At 46.0% G+C, this 20,689-nt stretch overlaps 1 protein-coding gene across 2 annotated transcripts in view; it reads right to left on the reverse strand.

Annotated features, from left to right (window-relative positions):
* The window catches only part of ASXL2 (ASXL transcriptional regulator 2), a 136,554-nt gene that overhangs the window by 68,264 nt on the left and 47,601 nt on the right, over positions 1 to 20,689 (reverse strand). For both annotated transcript variants that reach the window (XM_040597168.1, XM_040597166.1), the window contains 2 exons: positions 15,216 to 15,324; positions 3,358 to 3,508 (listed from right to left, as the gene is read on the reverse strand). In XM_040597168.1, the coding sequence (XP_040453102.1) occupies positions 3,358 to 3,508; positions 15,216 to 15,324 (260 nt within the window). The remainder of the gene's footprint in view (positions 1 to 3,357; positions 3,509 to 15,215; positions 15,325 to 20,689) is intronic.

Below are 20,689 nucleotides of genomic sequence, written 5' to 3' on the forward strand. Positions count from 1 at the left end.
AGAATTGCCTCTCAAATTTACCAGTCATTTATAATTTACTAATCACTGGAAGTTCATGACTTTCAGTGCATTAAAACCGATGAAACAATGACCTTTATGCTAAAGGTCTAAAAATCCAACTGCTAAGAAAAACCATCAGAACCAGATGACAAGGAGGAGTACAATTCCTTTTTCGTAGTTACACCAAAACCACCATTTTCAACTTCTCTGCTTTTAATTTTGGGTACCTTTTGCCTCTGTTTCAGGGTAAGATTTCCCTTCCTTATTGCCTGGGCTCCTAAATCACACATCATCCTCCTTTTTCAGCCATTCAGTAACATAGGATATAAAACTTTTATATAGAATGTACACATGTATTTCTACATAAAGATATCTCTAAAAGATACGTAAGCTCCCTTGCAGGTTTTTATATAGTATCATAACATTGGAGGTGTAGGCAAAGTAGCTAAAAAAAACCCTTTACTGATCAAATACTTTGAGAAGACTTGTTAGAAATGAAAATATTTTAGCCAGACTATCTATAGCTTTCCTTTCAATAGATGAATTTGGAAGCAAGTCCTACTTTTAAGGGTTTTTTAACATTTTGAACTTTTATGGTGCTTTCAATGTTTAAAATTCTACATAATGTTTCTACTTTTGTTATTTGCATTGTGACTCCAGGAAGAGCTCCAGGCAGGGTCTGGTCCATGTGAGCCTCATGCACCCACACAGTAAGAGCACATTCTCATTCAGTGACTCCCCACTGTGTATAAACCTTCCCACCCCACCGACAGAAGGGTTACAGCAGACCCCACTGGTCATTGCAAGGCTTTAACTGCTTCAGAAAACCTCTCGTGTGCTTCCACGCAGGTGTTCTATTGCGCTAGAAATAAGTTTTAAATAATGTTTCCTTTAAGCCAAGAAATTCTGTGCACGACTGAAGAGAAAAAAGAAAAGGAAGAGATCGGATTGAAGGGTAAAGTTACAGCACAGGCAGCTGCACCAGCAGCTCTCCAGGAATGCCCAGAGCAGCCTGCTGCCTCTGCCTAAGGCAAGGACTGCATGCTTCCTCACAAGGCCGTGAGTCACAAAGCACACTTACTTTTAACAGAGAGAACAACACCACTATAGTGAACAGACTCTCTCCAACTCAGAGAACAATGTCATGTCGCACCTTCACATTTTATTATGGCTTTTTTTTTTTTTCAGCTCATAGCAGACAAGTAGATATCTGAGCAAGGTTTTGAAGGAAGCAAGAATTCAGTCAACACTGGTCAAATGAACATCCCGGCTTGTCCTGGTTCAGCTGGGATGGAGTTGACTTTCTTCTTAGGAGATAGTATGGTGCTGGGGTTTGGCTCTGGCTCTGATGTGAGGACAACGTTGATAACACACTGATGGTTCTAGTTGCTGCTGGGTGATGTTTATACTAAATGAAGGACTTTTCAGTTCCTTGGGCCCTGCCAGCCAGAGGGCTGGAGGGGCAGGAGAAATTGGGAGGGGACACTGGCAGGACAGGTGGCTTGAACCAGCCAACGAGGTATTCCATACCATGGGACAGCATGCCGGGTATGGATACCTGGGAGGTTGGCTGGGACCCCGGATCATTGCTCGGGGACTGGCTGGGCATCGGTCAGCGAGTGGTGAGCAGCTGCATTGCACATCACTTGTTTTCCTTTCTTCCCTTCCCTTCAGATTTTATTGTTTCCCCCACCTTTCCATTATAACTAATATTATTATTGTTCTTTTATTTTTATTCTGTTTTAATTATTAAATTATTCTTACGTCAACCCTCAAGTTTTACATTCCTTTCTGGTTCTCCTCCCCACCCCTCTGGGTAGGGGGGAGTGAGCAAGCGGCAGTGTGGTGCTGGGTTATCTGCAGGGTTAAACCACGACAGTACTGAAACTAGAGCTGCGGCAAGACAGGAACTTCAATGTATTACTAATGCAGGATGTAAATATTGTAATGCACTGGGCTGAAAGGTGTCAATTTCCACTGTTCCTGAAACACTAAGACAGCACAAGGGAGCCGATTCTCTCTCTCTCTCTGCTCCACTCTGGTGAGTCACCACCCCCCCTGCGGTACCGCATCCAGCTCTGGGGTCCCCAGCACAGGAGAGACACGGAGCTGCTGGAGCGGGGCCAGAGGAGGCCAGGGAGATGCTCAGAGGCTGGAGCAGCTCTGCTGTGGGGACAGGCTGGGAGAGCTGGGGGGGCTCAGCCTGGGGAGGAGAAGGCTGCGCAGAGACCTTAGAGCACCTGCCAGTGCCTAAAGGGGCCAGCAAGAAAGCTGGGGAGGGGCTTTGGGCAAGGGCAGGTGGCGATGGCACACGGGGGAATGGCTTTACCTGAGAGAGGGGAGATGGAGATGAGAGATGAGGCAGAAATTCTTCCCTGTGAGGGCGGCGAGGCGCTGGCCCAGGCTGCCCAGAGCAGCTGTGGGTGCCCCATCCCTGGCAGGGCTCAAGGCCAGGCTGGACGGGGCTGGGGGCAGCCTGGGCTGGGGGGAGGGGCGCCTGCCTGTGGCAGGGGGGTGGGAACTGGATGGTCTTTAAGGTGCCTTCCCACCCAACCCATTTTATAATTCTACGACATGGCAGTATCGGACAAGATTTTTTTTGCCTCCTCAGGGAAGCAAAGACATCAATCCAGATCCAAAACAAGAGAGTGAAATCCATTATTCTCCTCTGCTTGGTACTCCTGGACTAGTTCTGTAGAAAATCCAGAATCTGGGTATTGTAGAAATATCGCTGAACCATCCAACTTCAGCAACCACCCAGACAGCACCAAAACAAAACCCAGCACTTTACTGTATCAACTAAGGTTGTAAATGATTTAATATTCAACACTACTGAATACCTAAATATTGGCTTGTTTATGAAGGAAAGGAGTCCAAAAGAAGACAGTAGTAAAGAGCGCTGTGGCTCAAGACCAAGCCCTATGTGACCCATCAAGTTCACATAACAGGCTTTAACCTCTGAGATTCTGTGCTCATTCCAAGTCAGTGCTGCATTCAGAAGTATCAAAAGAGGCCAGAAGTAAAACGTGAACTCTTCTTGGGAAAGCAGGTAGATGGCAGAGAAAACCTGGAAGAAACAGATTCGCTGTTCCTGGGTGTGAAGCGCAAGGTGCTGGTGGCCTGTGACTTGTGTCAAGGTTTTAAACACAGAGTTACAAATACCTTTCTCCCCTTCACTGCCCACAACAGTAAATCAACACTTGCGTCAGTCCAGGATCACCAATGGTAATGACAGATTTTAGGCTGTTAACTGGAACAGCCGTCTTTATAAGGCAACAGATGTGATCGATAAAAGCCTCCAAGTCCTTCACAGACACAGACCATATTAAACCCATCACTCCTGTAGAGGAAAATTACCTTTCCTTTTCCATCTGCTTTTCTTCCCATCTTTGTTACTGCACCCATCGCTGCTGCTGCTGCTGTTCTCTGAGCTCTGAGAGTCTGACTGGGCATCGCTGCTCTCCTCCGAGCCATCAGAGAGCTCCTTCAACCCATCTGGAACATCCTTCTGCAAATGGAAGAAACAGATATAGTCACCCACTCCACAAAAAACTCTCCCAGTTCACAAAATTCTTAAAAGTAGCAGTTTTCTTTATTTACCAAGCACTGATTATGGATATTTTATGCTTCAGAGCAATGTCAGAACTGTTTAGCCACCAGCCTCAATCATATGCTGTCTTCGGTGAGCCAGTGTAAAATATTTAGTACAACACCAGCTGGCACATCTTTTACGCCACCCTCATCATCACTTTGCAGGTACGCTCTTCCTTAACGTCTCCATCCCTGATCACTAACTGCAACACACTCCCACTGCACAAAAAATTCCAGCCAGTGTTTGAGCTTCATGACAAAACGGTCTGACTGCTCAGTGCCCCACACTCCCAGGTAATGCTGGTTTTCCAACCATGCCCACAGCAGCCCCTGGGCCTGCTGCCACGGGTCCTTGCAAAAACAGCCCTGGCAGGTGTTTCTGTGGGGTGAAACGTCTGCGCAGCCAAAGGCTGCGGCGGTGGGTCCCCGCGCCCCCGTGTACCTACTAGGAAGGGGCAGCCGCCAGCCTGCGGCCGCCTGCGCCCTGTCCGCACCTAGGGCCACACTGCCCTCTAGTGGTGATCCTGCTGGATTCAGCTTTTAACCTACGCGATGAAAGTTAGTGCTAATTAGCGACAACAGCATCCATGTCCAGCGCTGCACAACCACCCACACCAGTTCTGGACACCCGCAGAGCCTGGAGGGGCAGGCCAGCGGCCGGAGGCACCAGCCCATCGCCACGTCACGCCAGCCTGCCTCATCCCTGCCCCACTGCTTCCGTCCCATCACCTCGGCCGATCTGAAATGATATGACTGTCCTTAATTCCTTGTTAGTAACTTAACTGAAACTTTAAACGTTTACTGTGCCAGGCAAACAGGACAGTGGTTGTAACAGCTGGATAAATAGGTCTGTCTGCATCAGACAGGAAAAAATCCTTCTGTTAATACCAACTGGAAAATGTAAATCAAAACGCCTCTACCTTTAACTGGAGACAATTGATCCCTTGTCCTTTCTCTGAAAGCACAGCTATGAGTAATTTCCACATGTAAGGCCAAAAAGTACTTAGGATGACACTAGTGTTATTAATGTAATTCTAGATTTCTTCCATCAACAAGGCAAACTAATAGGTTCAGATATTCGATAGTATTTTCATCCTGCACTTCAGAAATAAAGTTTTTTTAACTGTACATTAGAAGTTACTTGTAAACCACAGTGGAAGAGAAGGTATCACAAAAAAAACCCCACAAACTTTTTATCAAGTGCCACCAAAGTTGACAAAGATTAAGGCGTGTATTCCTAATGTTGACACTCCCTTCATTAAACCTCCTTTATAGCTTAACCTTTGGATAGTCACCTGAGACACAGTAATTACATGTCTTATCTATTTCAGTTTTTCCAAGACGTCTCTTTCAAAGTCTTCTGCTGAGAGGAGACGAAGCCTTCACCTCCTGCCAGGTATAGGGGAACACTCAGGCAGCTGGGAAACCTGCTATTTCATGGCATTTCTGGTTGGAGCGGGTAAAGACAAGGGAGCCCGACTCTTCTCCATGGTGCCCAGAGAAAGGGCGGGAGGCCACAGGCACAAACTGAAACACTAAATTCCATTTCCACACAAGGAAAAACTTCTTCACTGCAAGAACGATGAAATGCTTGAACAGGTTCCCAAGAAAGGCTGAAGGTCTCCATCCTTGTAGAAATTCAAAACCTGTCTGGACACGGTCCTGAGCAACCTGCTCTAGCTGACCCAGCGTTAAACAGCCAGGATGGACCAGACCATTTCTAGAGGTCCCTTCCCACCACCACCCTGTGATTCCAACCTCCCCTTGCTTCTACAGAAAGCAGCCCCATTAGCTCGCAAAGCACACACACTGTCAGTGGCTCTCCTTTCAGCTGCACCTCTTCTTACCAGTGAAAAGTTTTCACCAGAATATCTTCTGATGTGGTGTCCAAGCCCATGCTGTGGATTCTGCATGCTCTTGAGATTTCTATGCCAGACATCAGTACAAAGATCTTCAGGAACCCAAGCTCCTCTACTCACCTGCAGCTCACTCTTCTGCAAGTTCTGCTTTTGAAGCAGAAGTGAGCTCTCAACTGCAGAACCGTCTTCTCTGCATTATACTTATTCTTTCCATAAATGAACTTACTCATTTTAGCGAGCCACACTGAATAAAATCTGGTCCTATAAATGCATCTGATAAGGCGGTGCGCACTGGGTTCAGTATCTAACTGAACTAGTCAGACTTCTCCAAATACCAGGTTAAAAATATTCCTCCAGACTGGAATCTTCCAAGGCTGCAGGTGAACAGCAAGTCTACTGCACAGCATGGAGAAATTCAAAGGTAAATGAACAAAGGCAGAACTACAACACGACCATGCAAATAAGGCAGATGCTATTTTGTATGCAATATTAGCAATTAATTTTGACCAACAGATCTGAAGATGGCAGGCAGAAACACACTTCGAAATCATCACGTGTAAAAGTACAGTTGGAGTGACAGGTCTAAAAGAAAATCAACGAACTGAGGTACTGGACTTCCAAACAACGTACCCTGCAGCAACCTGGCACGGCTGGTGGCCACTAGGATAAAGGCAAACCTCAGCCCAAGCAGGGGATGGGTGGTTGCTGCCGTGCCACAGGACAGGGAGCTCACAGGTTGCACTGAGAGCAAATGTGGCTGGAGGAGGAGGACAAGGAGTACCTGCAGCCACTCGGTCCCTCCTCAGGCAAAGACACCCCCAGCATTCCCACCTCAATGGCAGTGATGCAGAGGAATCCAAGAAAGAAACAAAGGATCCAGAAATTAAAGAAGTCTAAGATAAATATACACAGTATGAGTTCCTCACAAAATCATTTTGTTTAGATATTTCTATTACTTTTTACCTCTTTGATCTTTTCTTTCTCAGCCTCCTGCCAAAATTACTCCAGTTTCTCAGCATCAGCACATGAACTGCCAGTCTAAACCCTACAAGTGTTTGTGGAAGGCGAGCGCATTGGCCTCACCAAGGTAAGCCAGGCACCAGCCTTTTCAATGCAAAGTGTGGAGGAAGCAATAAAGAAAAACAGAGACACACAGCAGATAAAAGCAAGAGGTGTCAGAGAGAACACCAAAGACCAAGAGGCTCCAGTCACTAACCAATGGGCCACCAGGACCCTCCACCACCACAGCTCTGGAGAGGGCACACATGAACTTTATAAGTAATACAATGGGGAAAGGGCAGAAAATAAGGATTTGGGATATGGGCAAGGGAGAGCTGTGAGACAATGCAAAGTTTATAAAGGAAGTTGAGGGGAAGGCGGGTGGAGGAGGACCCAAGTGGGAGAATGGACAGAAAGGGGTACGGAAAGGGGCCAGTGGCATGTAGCCAGCAGCAGGTCAAGACACATGTCTGACTGAGCCCTGCCCTGGTCACCACCATCTGTCCTACCCTGTCCCACTCATATCCCACCTCTCCTCTTGCCTGCTGTGCTCATTTGCCCTGGTCTGGATTTGCCAAGAATGATGGTTTTGCATGGCTGCCCATTTTCCCCCCCTCTGGGAATATGTCACTGTCCGTTACACACTAAATACCTCCAATCTTCTCATTAAGACCACCGTTGCCACGCACTCTACTAGAAATCTCTGCTTCAGGCACACAACTTCACCTTCTGTTTAACAAAATGACGTTCAGTTTCCCCGTTTATCTGCTAATCCTCAATATATCAGATGTTCTCTTAAAATGTGAATCCTTCCAGGCACAGCTGAGCCTTGGCACATGCCTATACAGACCACCTGAAGCAAAGCCAGACCCCCAAAGCTCACCGAGCACACACAGCCTTCGCAAACCACGAAAAATACCAACTACAAGAAACTCAAATACCAGAAGTTACCAGAAATTCATCACTTTTGCAGCACCTGTTTAAAGAACATGGTAATATGTTTTATTCTGTAGCATTTAGCGGTACTTGGAGTTAGTTTTCCCCAGGGGACCATGCAGGCTGCTCAGGCTGTATGAGAAGCATCCAACACATCCTCACCAGGGCAAATGCAGCTCACCTCAAGATACAGAGCTGCCCCAGCAGAGCACCACTGGCTGATTTGGGGTGTTACATGTCCCTTCAGCAGCAGACCAAGTCCATAGCTAGCACCTAATAATTTATACATAGATAAAATGTTATTCATTGCTTCTCTCTCCCCATGCAAAGCCTGGCTATTACCTGTAAACCATCAAAACACTCCTTTTGGGACTCAGTTTGCTGTTTGTATCATCACTGTCAAGCATGAGCGCATCCAAAGTTGTATGCCCCCTACATCCACCCTGCTCGCTGCTGCCAAAAATACACTGCACCTAGCAAGAGAGAATCCTCTTCATCAGCTCAGAACCCGACCTCAGCAGTCCTTAAACCTCTACTGCTCAGCTGACAAAAGAGGCACATTTCTGGAGAACTATGAACTGTGCCTTGTGTGCTCTGCTCTGGGGATGGACCTGTGCACCACGGAACAGACTCATCACTGAGGCACGGAGTGCTTGATGCACTGCAGATCACTTCTGACTACTTGTAACTTGACAAGGTTTGGGAAAGATAATTAGGTACCTGGAAATGGACAAAAAAGAGGAATAAAAATCATGTCAATAAAAATTAATGGAAATTTTAGTTCAATTGCTAGCTGCTGTTAGGAATTCTCCTCTGGAGCATCTCTTAGCCACCAGCACTTAAGCAAACACCTCCAGAAACACCTAATCCTTCAAACATTACTTCACAGAACTGATATACTCCTTGGTTACAGTTCTCTAATCTGTTTTACATTATCAAGTCTAAGAAAAAAAAAAAAATTACAGGAAGACTCAGTTCAGTGATACCATAATCGAGTTCAGTGCGCCAGCAAACAGGCAAGCACAACCGTGCTTTGCTCACCAAGTATTTTACCATAAGCCTTCTCTTTTAGAAGTGTCATGTACTGGACACCTGGCTCTCCTTCACACCACTGCAGTGTAACACTGCATGTGAGGTCCTGCCCCTGGGGAGGAACAGCCCCACACACCAGCACAGGCTGGGGCTGACCTGCTGGGGAGCAGCTCTGCGGAGAAGGACCTGGCAGTGCTGGTGGGCAGCAAGTTGCCCATGGACCAGCAGTGTGCCCTGGTGGCCAAGGGGCCAGTGGGATCCTGGGGTGCATTGGGAGGAACATGGCCAGCAGGTCGAGGGAGGTGGTCCTCCCCCTCTGCTCTGCCCTGGTGGGGCCCATCTGGAGCTCTGGGTCCAGTGCTGGGCTCCCCAGTTCCAGAGAGATTGGGAGCTGCTGGAGAGGGTGCAGGAGCGGTCTGCAAACTAGGACCATGCATGGCAATCAGTTAGCTGAGGGGAATTTGCTCGAGCTTGTAGGTCACGAACCCTGGGAGGACGAGGAGTGTGAATAGACACAACAATTAACATGATGAGGCATGTTTACAGAGCACAGGGGAGTGGGAGACGGATGGCGCCAAGGAAAGGTAACACCTTGCTGTTAATTGCTGGTAGTTAACCACCAATCGGGGATTGCCTAGTATGCAAGGCTTAGCTTCAAGAACCAATCTGTTTAAAACGCGCAGCTTCTGAAAGTCTATAAAACCTCGTGCTTCTGTACAATAAATTGACATTTGCTTGCATCAAGCTGCGTCCCGTCTCTTCATTCGCCGCAAATTGGTGACCCCGACGTGATGCGTTTAAGGATCTAACGTGAAGGGCTCTCGAATCGCCTATCTGAGCGACATGCAGCGAATCCCACAGAACTTTGAATGATCTGCTGAAAGGAAGCAGGAGCCGGCAGAAATCCCTCCGGAGTTGAGAGGTGAGCTGTGGGAAATCCGTAACGGGGAATCAGGCTTCGTCCCCAGAAAGAGACGTATATGGACTCATGAAGGGTCTTCTAGTCAGATCAGGGAGTCCGTGCCTCAGTTTCCTCAAATGGTGACCCCTATGGTGGTGTTCCGAAGCCTTGGAAGAATAAGGACGGAACTGGTCGATAAAAAAGACAGCTCATGAAGAGGGCTGCGTTCCGGAGGAGACGGCTTGGCTGAACGATCGTCTTGCTGTCTGGACCAGGCGGACAACCTAAACCCCGAGGATAACACCTGTATTCATCGAGACAGGTGAGCAGCCAAGAAACTTTAGAGACTTTGAAAGAATGAAAGTGTGTACATACAGCAGCCAATTGTATGATGCTGCCGCGGAGGGGAACTCCGTGTCGGGAATGCATTTAGCATCTTGGTGGCAAATTCTGACTACTCTTTGCCAAGTGTGGACTAATTCTACTAACGGTGCTAAACCAGAGGAAGCTGTAAATTCCACCGACAGCGCGACTCTTCTCAAGACACCGTCAGCGATGGAGATTCTGTCCACACATCCTCTGCCCCCAAAGCTTCTGTCACTGATTGCAGCGACCCTCACAACACAGGACCAAGCACGGGAACAGGACAACTCGGACAATGATTCCATTGACACTGATAAACCTTTTGATCCAGGTCCTATAGATCTGGAAAAGGAGCTAGACCTTTCCCCCAACCCCTTGTCTCTCCTGATGCATTGATTGTAATTTTGGGGAGGGTGAAAGGGGGTCTGAGGGACTGGTGGCAGGAATGCAAGTGGGAAACACTTAAGTGATGGGATTTGGGAGTCGCTATGGCATGTTCAGTATTTTGTCAGACAAATCAACCTGCAGAGTGGCAGCCTGTGCAATACGAGGCTGTTAAAGGGTTAAGCAAAGCAGTGCGGGAAGGGAGGATTCGTAATACATTTGCTATGTCCCTTCTTGAAGTGATGGCAGAGCCTTATACACTCACACTGCATGATTGGAAGTCATTGCTTTGTATGGTACTAACTGATACAGTATATGATGTGGTTATTTGATTTTTGTGAGCTATGTGTAGTGGCCTTGATTGAAAACCTTAATCGGGGAATTGCTGTTAACTATGAGCAGTTGGCTGGAGAAAATTAGTTGTGCCGATTCTGTGACTCAGGCAAGGTATCCCAGGGACAACTGTTTGCAAATGAATGAGATGGCTATTAAGGCAGTCCGGATGCGGGAGTCTTGCCACAGTCTTGCAGGGTCCTAGAGAGTCACTAACTTTAATACTAACTTGATTGATTGGCTTCAGAATATTTTGCAACAAGTCGAACATCAGGAAGCTCAAGGGATGCTTTTAAAACAACTAGCTGTGATAATGCCAATGAAAATTGTAAATGGGCAACTTTCACAATCGCAACCCCAACATGTGTCAAATGATTGTAACGCAGAACTCACAGCAGACTGTAATTCTCAGGCTGAGTTCTGGAATGCAGCATAACAGATTTTTGCTTCTCTAATCTCTTCTGTAAGAACAGTACACGCTTTTAACTTGCTTAGTAAATTAGGCTGCTGGCTTGCTAAACAAAGTAATACTACAAATAATATTTTTTTTTCTGGCTTATTAACAGATGTTGATTCTGCCCATCATATGTTGCTACAGAACCAAGGTGCTATTGATTTTTATTATTAGCACAGGGACACAAGTGTGAAGCCTTTGATAGGATGTGTTACATGAATCTGAGTGACCACTGTGAATTAATTTACAAAAGTATACAAAACTCAAAAGCCTTAAAACAAAGATCTGCAACAGAGCCAGGGGCGGGATGCCTTTGGTCTCTTCTCACGGCTGGGAAACTTTGGGCCATGACTCAAAAGTATTACAGGATTTATTATAATTATCTTTAACCACCTTAGTGACGTTTGCCTTAGGTCTCCCATGCTTTTTTTTTCTGTATCCAGTGTTTAGTTGATTGTAACATAAAGCAGGTCATGGTCACCCAGCTACATACACCCTTTGCATACACCCTTTGCATACACCCTTTGCATACACCTTGCAACTAACAAGCAAAAAAGGGGAGGATAGAGAATGTCTGAAGAGATATACAGGAGAGGAAAATGGGGAATGGCTGACCTAACAAGAGATGAGAGAACAGCTAGGTGTTGTGAAGGAGAGGAGGAAAGCTAAACATGGTTATCTAGTGTTTCATAGGTGTCTGCATGCTTGTAGAGATATATAGCTATGTAACTGCATGAATGATTTCTGCCCTGAGCCTGGTGGAGCATACAGCTGCGGTTTGCGTCCGGGCTCAGAGATGTAAATAGGGGCTTCTTTGTTACGGTAAAAGTTTTTCTCTTTGCATAAAAAAGAGAGGGAATGAAGGGAATGACCCCAGAGGTATGTTCAGAGGAGGCATGCTATGTTTCGAACTTTTTGACTGAACCAGTTCTTGTTTGGTGTGCCCTTCCACCTATGTATAATGTTAATCCAAAAGAAGATGATATTGTTTACACTTTGAGTGTCGATAATTGTCTTTTTGTAGATGCTAATGTAGTAGGAGGCTATGATGGGAACGTATTGCAGTGGTTCTTCTCTTATCCGGAGTAACAGCAGGGAAAGCATTAGAGTTAAATCACCTTGTTTGGTAGGCAGTTAAGAATGCGAGTCAAAATTGCCACTGCTTTTTGTTGTTGGTTCAAGGATATGGCTGTGAGGATTTTGATGGTATGCGCTGCGTGGATTTTAGGCGCCCCATTGCAGCAACATGTTATCAAAATCTGAGAAAATTTCAGCCTTTTTTGGCATTCATTCAATCAATTGGCAGTATTGTTTGTTTGCTATTACCTTGGTTGCTGTCATGTTTGCAAGGGCCCTGCAGAACATGGCAAACCTGGTACTAGCTGTGCAAAAACAAAAAAGGGAAAATTGTAAAATTGTACGGAACAGAGACAGTGGGTTATTTTGACACTGACAATATGTCTTAGTTGCTTTTTTATTTGTTCTATTACTTATACCTTGTTTTTACTCGTTCGGTTTCAAAGGTTCTTTTTGTGCAACAGGAAGGGGGAGATGCAGGAGCGGTCTGCAAACTAGGACCATGCATGGCAATCAGTTAGCTGAGGGGAATGTGCTCGAGCTTGTAGGTCACGAACCCTGGGAGGACGAGGAGTGTGAATAGACACAACAATTAACATGATGAGGCATGTTTACAGAGCACAGGGGAGTGGGAGACGGATGGCGCCAAGGAAAGATAACACCTTGCAGTTAATTGATGGCAGTTAACCACCAATGAGGGATTGCCTAGTATGCAAGGCTTAGCTTCAAGAACCAATCTGTTTAAAGCGCGCAGCTTCTGAAAGTCTATAAAACCTCGTGCTTCTGTACAATAAATTGACATTTGCTTGCATCAAGCTGCGTCCCGTCTCTTCATTCGCCGCAAGAGGGGCCAGCAGAGGTGACCAAGCTGATGAGGGGCTGGAGCATCTCCCTGGTGAGGAAAGGCCGCGGGAGCTGGGGCTGTTCAGCCTGGGCAGGAGAAGGCTGAGAGGGGACCTGAGCGATGCACACAGGTACCTTAAGGGCCAGTGTCAGGGGGCCGGGGCCGGGCTCTTGTCAGCGGTGCCCAGCGACAGGACAAGGGGCAACGGGCACAAACTGCAGCACAGGGAGCTCCGTGGGGAGAGCAGGAAAAACTTCTTTCCCTTGAGGGTGCCGGAGCACGGGGACAGGCTGCCCAGAGAGGCTGTGCAGTCTCCTTCTCTGGGGACGTCCAGAGCCCACCTGGACACGATCCTGTGCAGCTGCTGTAGGAGAGCCTGCTTGAGCAGGGTGGGCTGGGTGGTCCCAGGGTTCCCTGCCCAGCCCCACCTCCCTGTGGTGCTGTGAACTATCAGCCCTGTTCTTCAAAGTTTTCTAACTGCTGCCTAAGCCATTATGTTTTGTTACTCATAGATACTCCAAAGGATTTCCCACTCACTGCACCATCACCATTTCCAGGCTCCTGCTGGCAACTGTACTGGGACTAAACATGGCAAAGGCGACCTGGGCCCCACGCAGCAATACTGAGTTTCTCGACACTCCTTGGAAGTTACCACCTCCAGACTACACAGTCCCAAGGAAGGCAAGATGACAAGAAACCCACAGCGTTTTTAGATACACAGGACACAATATGCCTTTGGAATAGCTCAGCAGCTCGTCCAGACCACCAATACAAATCATTACATTTCACCAACTTACTCCTATCCCACACTAAATAACATTGAGTTTTGCTGAGGCTTAACATTAAGAAAGGTGATCAGTTTTAACTGGCAGATCTCATGAGGAAAAACTGAACTACAACAGCCACTGACAGTCTGTTTTGTTGCTCAAAACACACGCTTAAACTTGACTTTGCTCAGATTTAACCTCTAGGCTTTGAGTCTGCCTATGATCTACCCCTGTAACAACGTGTTTGCGATCTTTCAAGAGACATTCTTTTTACATCTTGAATTATTTTCTTCTTCTCCTCTGAAAATTCTCAGCACAACTTTGTCACATCATGACACAGACTGAACAATTACTCATTTGTCTACTACCAGATTAAATCTTTCCCCAAGTCATAATGTTCTGAAAAAAAACAGTTTTCCTAATCTGCATTCTTTATTCCTAAAAAGTAAAACTTTACACTTTTCTGTAGTGAAACAAATTGTGCAAGACTCAGTCCAGTTTATCAGCAAACAGATAGCTACCTTCCCTTCATAGAGTCATAGAATTATTTTGGTTGGAAAGGACCTTTAAGGTCATCAAGTCCAACTGTAATGGTTGGTTGTATCTCTGATAGTCCTCACATATTATATGTGTTATCAAAATGGTGTTTTACGTACTTTCACTTAGATGCACTGAAACCATGTCACCCTCTGCTTGGCACAACAGTGCTCAGAGGAAGAAGTTTGTTGGATGTCTTGCAATGGCCTTTTTCGAAGCTCTGAAGACCTTTTACTCTGATAGCATGTCAGCACCAATGTGTGGCTCCTGAAGGCAGCCCTCTGTTGTCACCTCACATATAAATACTCTAGGAATGATGTGCTTTTCCAGTTTACAGGGCAGGGGGAGGAGAACAGGATTCAAGCCAGCTAAATTTTTGAAGATTACAATGAGGACGCTCATTCCACAGCAATTCTTAGTTGATTCCATTGGTAATCTAACTAGCACTTGTAAAGCACGGATTCTCATACATTTTGGCTATTTTAGGATGAGACGAATCTCATCTTAGATGTTATTATTTCCCTCTATTGAGCATGGAGTGAGACAAGGAAAGCTGTTCTAGTGGAGACACCTACACTGAACAGGTCTATGTGTAGAGTAGAATCCTATCTTATGGCACAGCCTTTAGAGTCAAATTTAGAGCAAATCAAGAACGGTGTGGGCAGGCTTCCTTCTAGTAGTTTAACTGGGGTAGAAGGTTTCAAATAAAGGTTATTTTTAGAGATGCCAGTTGGGCAAATCAAGGAATCCACACTTTCCTATAAATGCTCTCTGCCTACTATTAATAGATTGAGGAGAAGGTAATTTCTCATTTCTAGATAAAAGCTGAGACTGGTGAAGATGAAATTTTAGCCCTAAAAAAATAACTTATTAAAATTTTAATTACTTTTTCATTTCTGGGATAGTAATTAATATCAGCAAACTACACCACTGTGAATCAAAACTAGCACCCTTCAGTTGTACTTTCAGCACTAGCAAGCACAAAGACTTAGTGTTAGCATTTGGAGGGAAAGCTTATGCTATAATTCATGCCAATGAGGAATCCCCCCCTCTTCAGGATTATCCTAATCCAATGTATGTTTTAATGGATAAAAATCACCTGAGCATTCAAACAAGATTCCCCAGCCGAGCCACTTACCTTCAGAGTATATACTCCCATGCGTCCCGGGACCTTATAGAAAATGCCCTCTTCCCCTCGGGAGTTTGTGTGTAACATAGCATTCAGGCAGGCCAGAGGGGAAGTCCCACTGAAAACAAAAAGACAGGGTTAATGTTTGAATGTTACTTGGTCAGCATTCATCTTCTGCTGGGAGACAATCATTGGCCCGCACCTGACCATCACACATGCAGAGGCAGAAAGATTCCAGATCCAACTTCTATTCCCAAGGAGAATAGAAGCTGAAGCTGTTACAATAAGCAACAGTGAAACCAGTCCACAGACCCATGCTCCAGTCCCAGAAAAAAAAACAAACACAAAAACCAAAAAACACCCACAACAACAAACCAAACAAAAAAGCCCCCAAGTCCAGGCTCTCCAGTACTTCTTTGCCAAACATCAAAATAATCACACATTTTTAAAGCTCCAGATACTCGATGTTGCTCATCTGAGACTCAGAGCATGTTTGTTGTAAGCCAATGACTGACTGCAGATATTGAAAGTTGTGTTCTGGGGTTTTTCTCAACAACAAAAAACAAAAACCCCAACAACAACAAAAAAACCCCGCCCCAAAGCCCACATCATACTGAAATGAGGGTTGTGGGATAAAGAATGGAAACCAATCATGCAATTATGAGAAGAGCAGAGATCTTGGATCCCAGCCAGGAGAATGGAGATGGAAGATCCATCTTTTCACTGGTGCTGGTGGGGGTTTCTTGTTTGTTTTTTTTTTAACTCATCCTGTTGTAGACAGAAGCAAAATCAGGTGGACACGGCAAGGCAGGTGACTTTTGTTCCCACCACAGGGTCAGGTGGATCACACCCACTACTAAATATGGTGTCCTTGCTCATAAAGCATATTGATATCGAGCATGACTCCTGCATGAGAAGTTGTCATCTCCCAACACCCTGCCAAAAAGGCTGGAACCAGAACCATCAAACTGACTAAAAACCTAAATTTTGACTGATTCACTGAAATCCCTGTGCAGGAGCTACAGCTGTTTGTCTGTAGTAAATTACACTAAGAACATTCAAACAAGTTGCATCAAAATTAGTGAATACTCTAAACAATACAAAAGTAGTGAAACCCCTGGGAGGAAAGGGAAATAAAGAAGAGGACGAGCACAGCCCTCCAAAAATTTGTCTTGGTCCAAGCTCTGCCCAAGAGCAGCAGAACAGCTCAGCTGAGTTACTGATGTCTTGCACAGGCAGAAGCCAACATCCTGCCGTAGGTCTGGTCTCCTCCACACCAGCACATGCCAGCTCACAGGCAGGAGACCCCAGCCAGACACAGCAGCTCACAAACCACAGGAGAAATACCATTACAAGAGGAGGGCTGGTATTTATGTTGCTAGACCCGATTCTGTCTGTGCTGACTGATGTATGCCATGCAGATAGATGGCCAGGCACCAGTCCCCACTGCAGGCACTGTGGCAGGGCACTGTCCTGGTTCCCCCTGCCTGCAGACCACAAACCGAGCGTCCTGCAAGCTGCTGGCTCCTCTGGTTCAGAACCAGGCTTGGAGAAGTGCTCAGGGTTCTGCAGGGGCTCTGCTGCTGTACTGAGGCACCCCAAGGGCTCAGGCAGAAGCCTCAGCGCAGAGACCGCTGGGGGGTTGCAGCCCACAGTCAGAGCAGATGACTTCCTTCAAACCTACATGCAAAGGGTCAGAAAACAGCCTCTATACCGTTAATGAATAGAACGGTGCAGGGGTGCTGCTGCCGTGGGGTTTACCTCTCCAAATCAGTGCCTCAGCACACACTTTTGCATCAACAGATGCTGCCGGTTGCAATTCTCTCTGGTGAGCATCAAGATGGATGTGACACGGCCAAGCAGCCGCCTGTCCAAACCTCACGTTCAGACTGTGCTTATGCATCTCTGCTCTGCAGGATCTTGTGCCTTCTGAGCTTTTGCCAGCAGCGTTCATTAATACACACTAGTGGAAATGGTGGTGAGCAGGGAATTTTCTAAACCCCAGCCCAAAGCTCCTCTGATGGGTTAGCAGATGGCTCTGCCTGATGCTCCAGCAAACAGCAGTAGCACTGGAGGAAGCAGCTGAGCCTCAGGCTCGCCAGGGACCACCCAGTCGTCCTGTTTTGGTTCCTACACAGCAAAGCTGTTTCATTTGGGTATTCTTACACTGACCCAGTGACTCCGATGGCTAACGGCTTTTGGAGAGGCAGCCAATCGCACTGCAAGAGAGAAATCAGTAATGTGAGCACCTCACTTTGATCTCTGCCGAGAATTTGCGCCTGTCTCCAGACACAGCGTGTCTAGGTCGATGTTCCAGCCAGAATCCCTACTGCTGAATATAAGCTTCTCCAAAATACATTCGCACACCGCAGACAACCTCTTGCCTGACTAAGCCCACTGAAGCCAGCTCTTGGCTCATCACTCCCTGCCACTCCCATGGCTCCTCTGTGCACCTTCCCCAGCCGTGAAGCAACTGCTGCAAACATGAACCCCACAGATGGAAGCAACTCTTCTCACACCAGCTTCGTCAAGGCAACGTCATAACATTACAAGGCTGATCCTCTTCTCCAGAAAGCCACAGGGTCTCCCTGGAAGCTACAATTCAGTGTGATTCCCTGCAGCAAACCCAAATTCTTTCTGAAGGCACTGCTCCCCAGGGTACACCCTTCCCCTCTTCTCATCTTTACTTCTGGATGCCATTTCTACATGCAAGTACTATGTACTACAAGAACTGCAAGCAAATTATTTTATACAGGCCCAGCTGCATCTGGCAGTCTAAACAATATAATTGTCCTTCTCCCATCACTCTTTGTCATCATCCCTCCTATTGCTGCATCTAGAAAATTATCTTAAGTCATTTTACGCTTTTTTCCAGATCACTAATAGTATGTTCAATATCACTGAAGGCACTGAAGCATCCCCATGTTTGGGAAGCTCTTGGGCAGCAAGAGCAGCTCTGCCACGTCTCTGACCTTTAGCTCACAGAGTACGTTCTTTTTAAAGACTGTATCAGAGCAGAATATCGATGTTAAGCCAAGCATTTTACAAAAGTCTAGGCAGAGCTATGCTTTGGAAGCTCACCAAGGAATGAAGCCTTGGCAGGACCCATCTTTACAAAAGCTATGCTCATCTGGCACCTACGCTGCTCCTACTGAATTGATTCTATTGTTTAACAGCTTATCTACTATTTCTGCTTTATTGTTATCTCATATTTACCCACCTCTAGTTACATGCTTTCCTCTACATGCTCTTCTGGAAAGCTGTCACAACTGTAACATTACTCTAGCTTTTCACATAGCTTATCATAAAATTTTTAAAAGTTACAATCAATTGACAAGTCCCACTTAAAAAGTGTTTGGTTTGGGTGTAAGATGCACAGTCTTCACATCCTTTCTGTCTCTTTAAGTGAGTACTCACAAGCACTCGAACTGTTCCTATACAAACCATCTTATTTTCATGACTGTCACTCATTTTAAGCATCCACTCGGGGTGCAGAGTAGCAGTTCATACCACTGAACAGTCCCCCAATTCAGCTGCAAAAGAAAAGAGCAGCTGCTGCTGCGGGGTTATGTGAGCTACCTAACCAGCACCTTCCAACTTCACTGATCCAAATTGTTATTTGATATACAAACTTCCAAACTAACAAAAAACCCCAAAACAACCAAAACACCCCACAAAACCCCCTTGTATATATTTATACCAAAAAAGGTACTTTAAAATGTGCGGAGATGCTTGCTCCAGAATTTGGATGAAGCCCTAAGCAGCAGGCCTACACCAAACCTGCCTGCATCCCATGGGAAAGCACTCTGGGCATTTGTATTTGATAAAAGGTGGTGTTGCCCACAGCTCTGGCAGTTTCCTAACAAGTAAACATGCAGTGAAACTGTGGTTATGTTTACTCTCGGGGATGAAACTCACTCTCCTCTGAATGGGAAGATTTTACTTCTTGCTTGTCCTTTGCTGCCCCTTTGCTCAGAATCCCTTAACATTCACTTACTACTTTTTCCAGCTACCCATGTTTTGCACTCAGCCTACCTTTTATTACTTTAAATGAAATAGCTGCCTAAAAATAGCCTTAGGAACAAGATGTTATTATGACATTTATTTCATTGTTGGTTGTTGGTTTTTTTTTTTTTTTTTAATAATGAAGTTCATCCCCTTTATTTGCCAGGAACGCACACTGGATCACCAGCCACGTCTGGTAGTTCCCACCATTCCACCTCAAAGGCAGTACTTTGAGAAGCAGACGAAGTGAAAACAGAGCTCCTGCCGGCTCTGGATTCATTGCTATCCACTATTTCACTTCAGTCCCTTCCATCCCACCAAATCCACATTGCTCTGCATGTGGAGCCACAGCCTCCAACACTGATGACCATCACCTTCTATTAAGGTGACTGCTACTGCACCAGCCCTTCTGGAAGTCTCAAAACAGGATTCATCCTGGAGAAGAGATTACGTGGAGCTCAGCAAGACTATGACATGACTAGTTTGCAACTGCTATGCTCCTTCGTGTCCCCTTAGGGGAAGCTGCATCCAATCTGTAAGAGCTCAAGCCCCAAACTTGATTGCTAAAGCTTTGGAACTGAAACATCCCCCAGCTTTGTGATCATGGTTATCAGTCACCCTGGGCTCCAAGGTAGAGAGGTTTGAGGTGCAGATGCACAAACCTTCTCAGCTTAGAGAGGCAGGCATCACATTACTGCTTCTGAGCGCTGCCTCACTGCAGGCTCCTGTTCTACCAGCTCCCTACAGCCAACAGGCTTGACAGCTCACTGCAGCATGGATGGGCAGCATGGGCACAGTTGTGGCAAGACGGGAGAGAAGAAAGGTGTATCATTCATCATCAAAGTTCTCCCAAGGAAACCTGAACAAACATTACCCCTTCTACACCAGCTCCCCTCCATCACCTTCCCACAGTCTGGAGGCTACTCTGCCCGTCCTGCCCCCTCCTCTCCATGTAGGGCTGTTTTCATTTAATTATTTAAGAATCTTCCAAAATGAGCCAAGATCAATTATTACTTTTCCCATTGTGTCAAATTTCCATATTCCCCTGTTCTCACAGACTGCCGCTTCCTCCCTCAACACTACTATGCTACATCACTACAGAGCAGCAGCAGACAGCAAAGGGATCTCTCTCATAGTTAAGTGCAAAGTCAAAATATTTGTCCAGATGTTGGCAATTTGATGCAAACAACTGTACTGAAAACAGAGCTCTTTCATACCCCAGCAGATTAGGAACAGAGCTGAATTGGATCCTGTACTACATGTAGGGGGCAGGTGTTGGGGGCTTGCTTTGGTTTTGGAGACCAGGGAAGGCTTTTGAGTCAGAATGACATTTTCTTCTCTTAAATGTCCTTAACCTGAGATGCAATGTGCAATGTTTAACAAAGCAGCAGGTACAACACCACACGCAGTTTTAAGGCACCCAGCTAGAAGTTTGTTACACAAACCAATGTATTTGAATTAAGATGCTTCATCTAAAC

The sequence above is a fragment of the Falco naumanni genome, chromosome 6 (assembly GCF_017639655.2).
Source record: "Falco naumanni isolate bFalNau1 chromosome 6, bFalNau1.pat, whole genome shotgun sequence".
NCBI lineage: Eukaryota > Metazoa > Chordata > Aves > Falconiformes > Falconidae > Falco > Falco naumanni.